The 2045-nt window shown below is 32.0% G+C and overlaps 1 protein-coding gene across 2 annotated transcripts in view; it reads right to left on the bottom strand.

The window, feature by feature from the left end:
* The window catches only part of LOC101343223 (rho-associated protein kinase 1), a 66453-nt gene that overhangs the window by 61244 nt on the left and 3164 nt on the right, over window positions 1-2045 (bottom strand). For both annotated transcript variants that reach the window (XM_023724698.1, XM_023724699.1), the window contains exon 2: window positions 684-732. In XM_023724698.1, the coding sequence (XP_023580466.1) occupies window positions 684-732 (49 nt within the window). The remainder of the gene's footprint in view (window positions 1-683; window positions 733-2045) is intronic.

Raw genomic sequence — 2045 nt, 5'->3', positions numbered from 1 at the left:
TACAAAAGTGTTTCTTAAACACTTATAGTCACGTAAGGACCAGTGGGCAAGTTGGTAAAATATTATCTAAATCTTTCCAGATGACTATATGCATATCTAAAATTACCACTGAAGAGAAGAGTGCATTTCTTTTCAGGAAACTCTTCATACTTAAAGTATAAAGGTATTTTACAAGTTGGCTAAAATAAATGTATTGTGTATTTACACACAAACATCTGAATCATGAAAAGTTTATGCTGTGTTTTCCTGATAATAAAAACTTCTTGACAGGTGACCAGGGCAAACGTTAGTAATTCTAAAATCAATATATTTCCCATTTGGTCACATGAGATGATGTCTATGTCAGTCCTTTTTAAAAATTTTAAATCGTATTCTTCCTTCTTTCCTATTTGTCTGTCTCTTTCTGCTAGTTTCAGGTTCAATTTCTGATCTCTTGATGCTCTTGCTCCCTTATTTTCAACTATTAAGAACCACTGAACTGAAACTTATGTGCTAAAATTCCAACATGGTTATAGGATAAAACTGTATAAAGGAAACAAAAATAATACAATCTATTCTGCATTATGTGAACCTGCAGTCAGTCCCAAGGTGAGACTTCCATCATAATTTACTCAGGAAACAAAACAACCTGAAAAGGAGAAAAATCTCAAAAAGGAAAATTTCTGATTAGAAACCAAAATTACCTCTTCATCCAATTCTTTCATTATCTTGTCTAGTTTTATGTTTGAAGTTCTGCAAAAAAAAAAAAAAAAAAAGCAATACAGATTAGAAATGCGTTTATTTTTTATTGACTAGGAGTTAAACATCCACTCCTTACTTTTCCATCTGACCATGGTTTCTTAATCTTTTTCTGTGCCATGGATCCCTTTGGAAGTCAGGTGAATAATATTTTCTATGGCCTTTTCTCAGAATAATACTTTTAAAAACATAAAATAAAATGTGTAGGATTAAAATAAGCCAATTATATCGACATACACTCATAAGCTTTAAAAAAAATATGATTCAGTAATATATCTGCTTCTTTATTAACACATTAAATCACAAGATCTAGTGGCAATAATTTCAAAGAAGTGATGAGCATAAATGATATTTGGAGATAACTGTAACATCCATAATATAAAAAAACTCTGATTTCTATTGGTAATAAAAAATTCACAGGTACTGCTAGTAAGTGGATTGTTGCCTATGTTCATAATTGAAGGAAATGTTAAATTTCAGTTATAAGTTAGAAAAAATATTTTTCTCAAATTCCATTCATGGACCCTTTTGGGAAGGTTTGTGGATCCATGGTTAGGGATTCCTAAACTTCCTCATGTAATACTTGCTATCAAACAAAAATTAGCCATTAAGAAAATGAAGGGAAAGGTGATATAGACCAAATCAGTAAATGTGCCATTTGGCAACTAGAGTAAAAATTTGAGATTACTGAAAGTATTAGCTTCATCACAATTTGTTATTTTTGGCCCAAAACATAATTCTAAGCTTCAGATCTATACCTGGCAATATTTTTACATGGATGTCTCATCAAATACCTCATTCAGAATGTCAAAAACTAAACATTTCCTCTGCTCCACATCCCCAAACCCCCAATCTCAATCTGCTTCTCCTCCAGTGCCCTGAAGTAAATGATACCACCTGGGAATCATCTTTGACTCATCTTCCTCCCTTACTCCTATTTAGTTGAATAAATGCCAAGTGCTATCAATTAACAAGAGGTTTTTTTTAAAAAAAAAGAAAAAATAATATTTTATTATGTTTTTGGTGAAAGTTTACACAACAGATTAGGTTCCCAATCAACAATTTCTACACAAATTGTTTAGTGACATTGGTTACATTCTTCACAAAGCATGAACATTCTCATCATTTCTCTTTTGGTTGTTCTGTTTCCAGTAATCTAGTTTCCCTGCCCCCTTACCTTCTCTGTTTTACAGTAATTGTTGACTGTTTGGTCCCATATAAATGATTTTTTAAAGGAGCATAATAAACCCCAAACCAAACCCATTGCTGTTGAGTTGATTCTGACTCATAGTGACCCTATAGGACAG

This window comes from Trichechus manatus, unplaced genomic scaffold, assembly GCF_000243295.1.
Source record: "Trichechus manatus latirostris isolate Lorelei unplaced genomic scaffold, TriManLat1.0 scaffold00256, whole genome shotgun sequence".
Taxonomy (NCBI): domain Eukaryota; kingdom Metazoa; phylum Chordata; class Mammalia; order Sirenia; family Trichechidae; genus Trichechus; species Trichechus manatus.
Note: the sequence above shows the minus strand (reverse complement) of the source record. Positions and strands in the feature narration are given on the sequence as shown.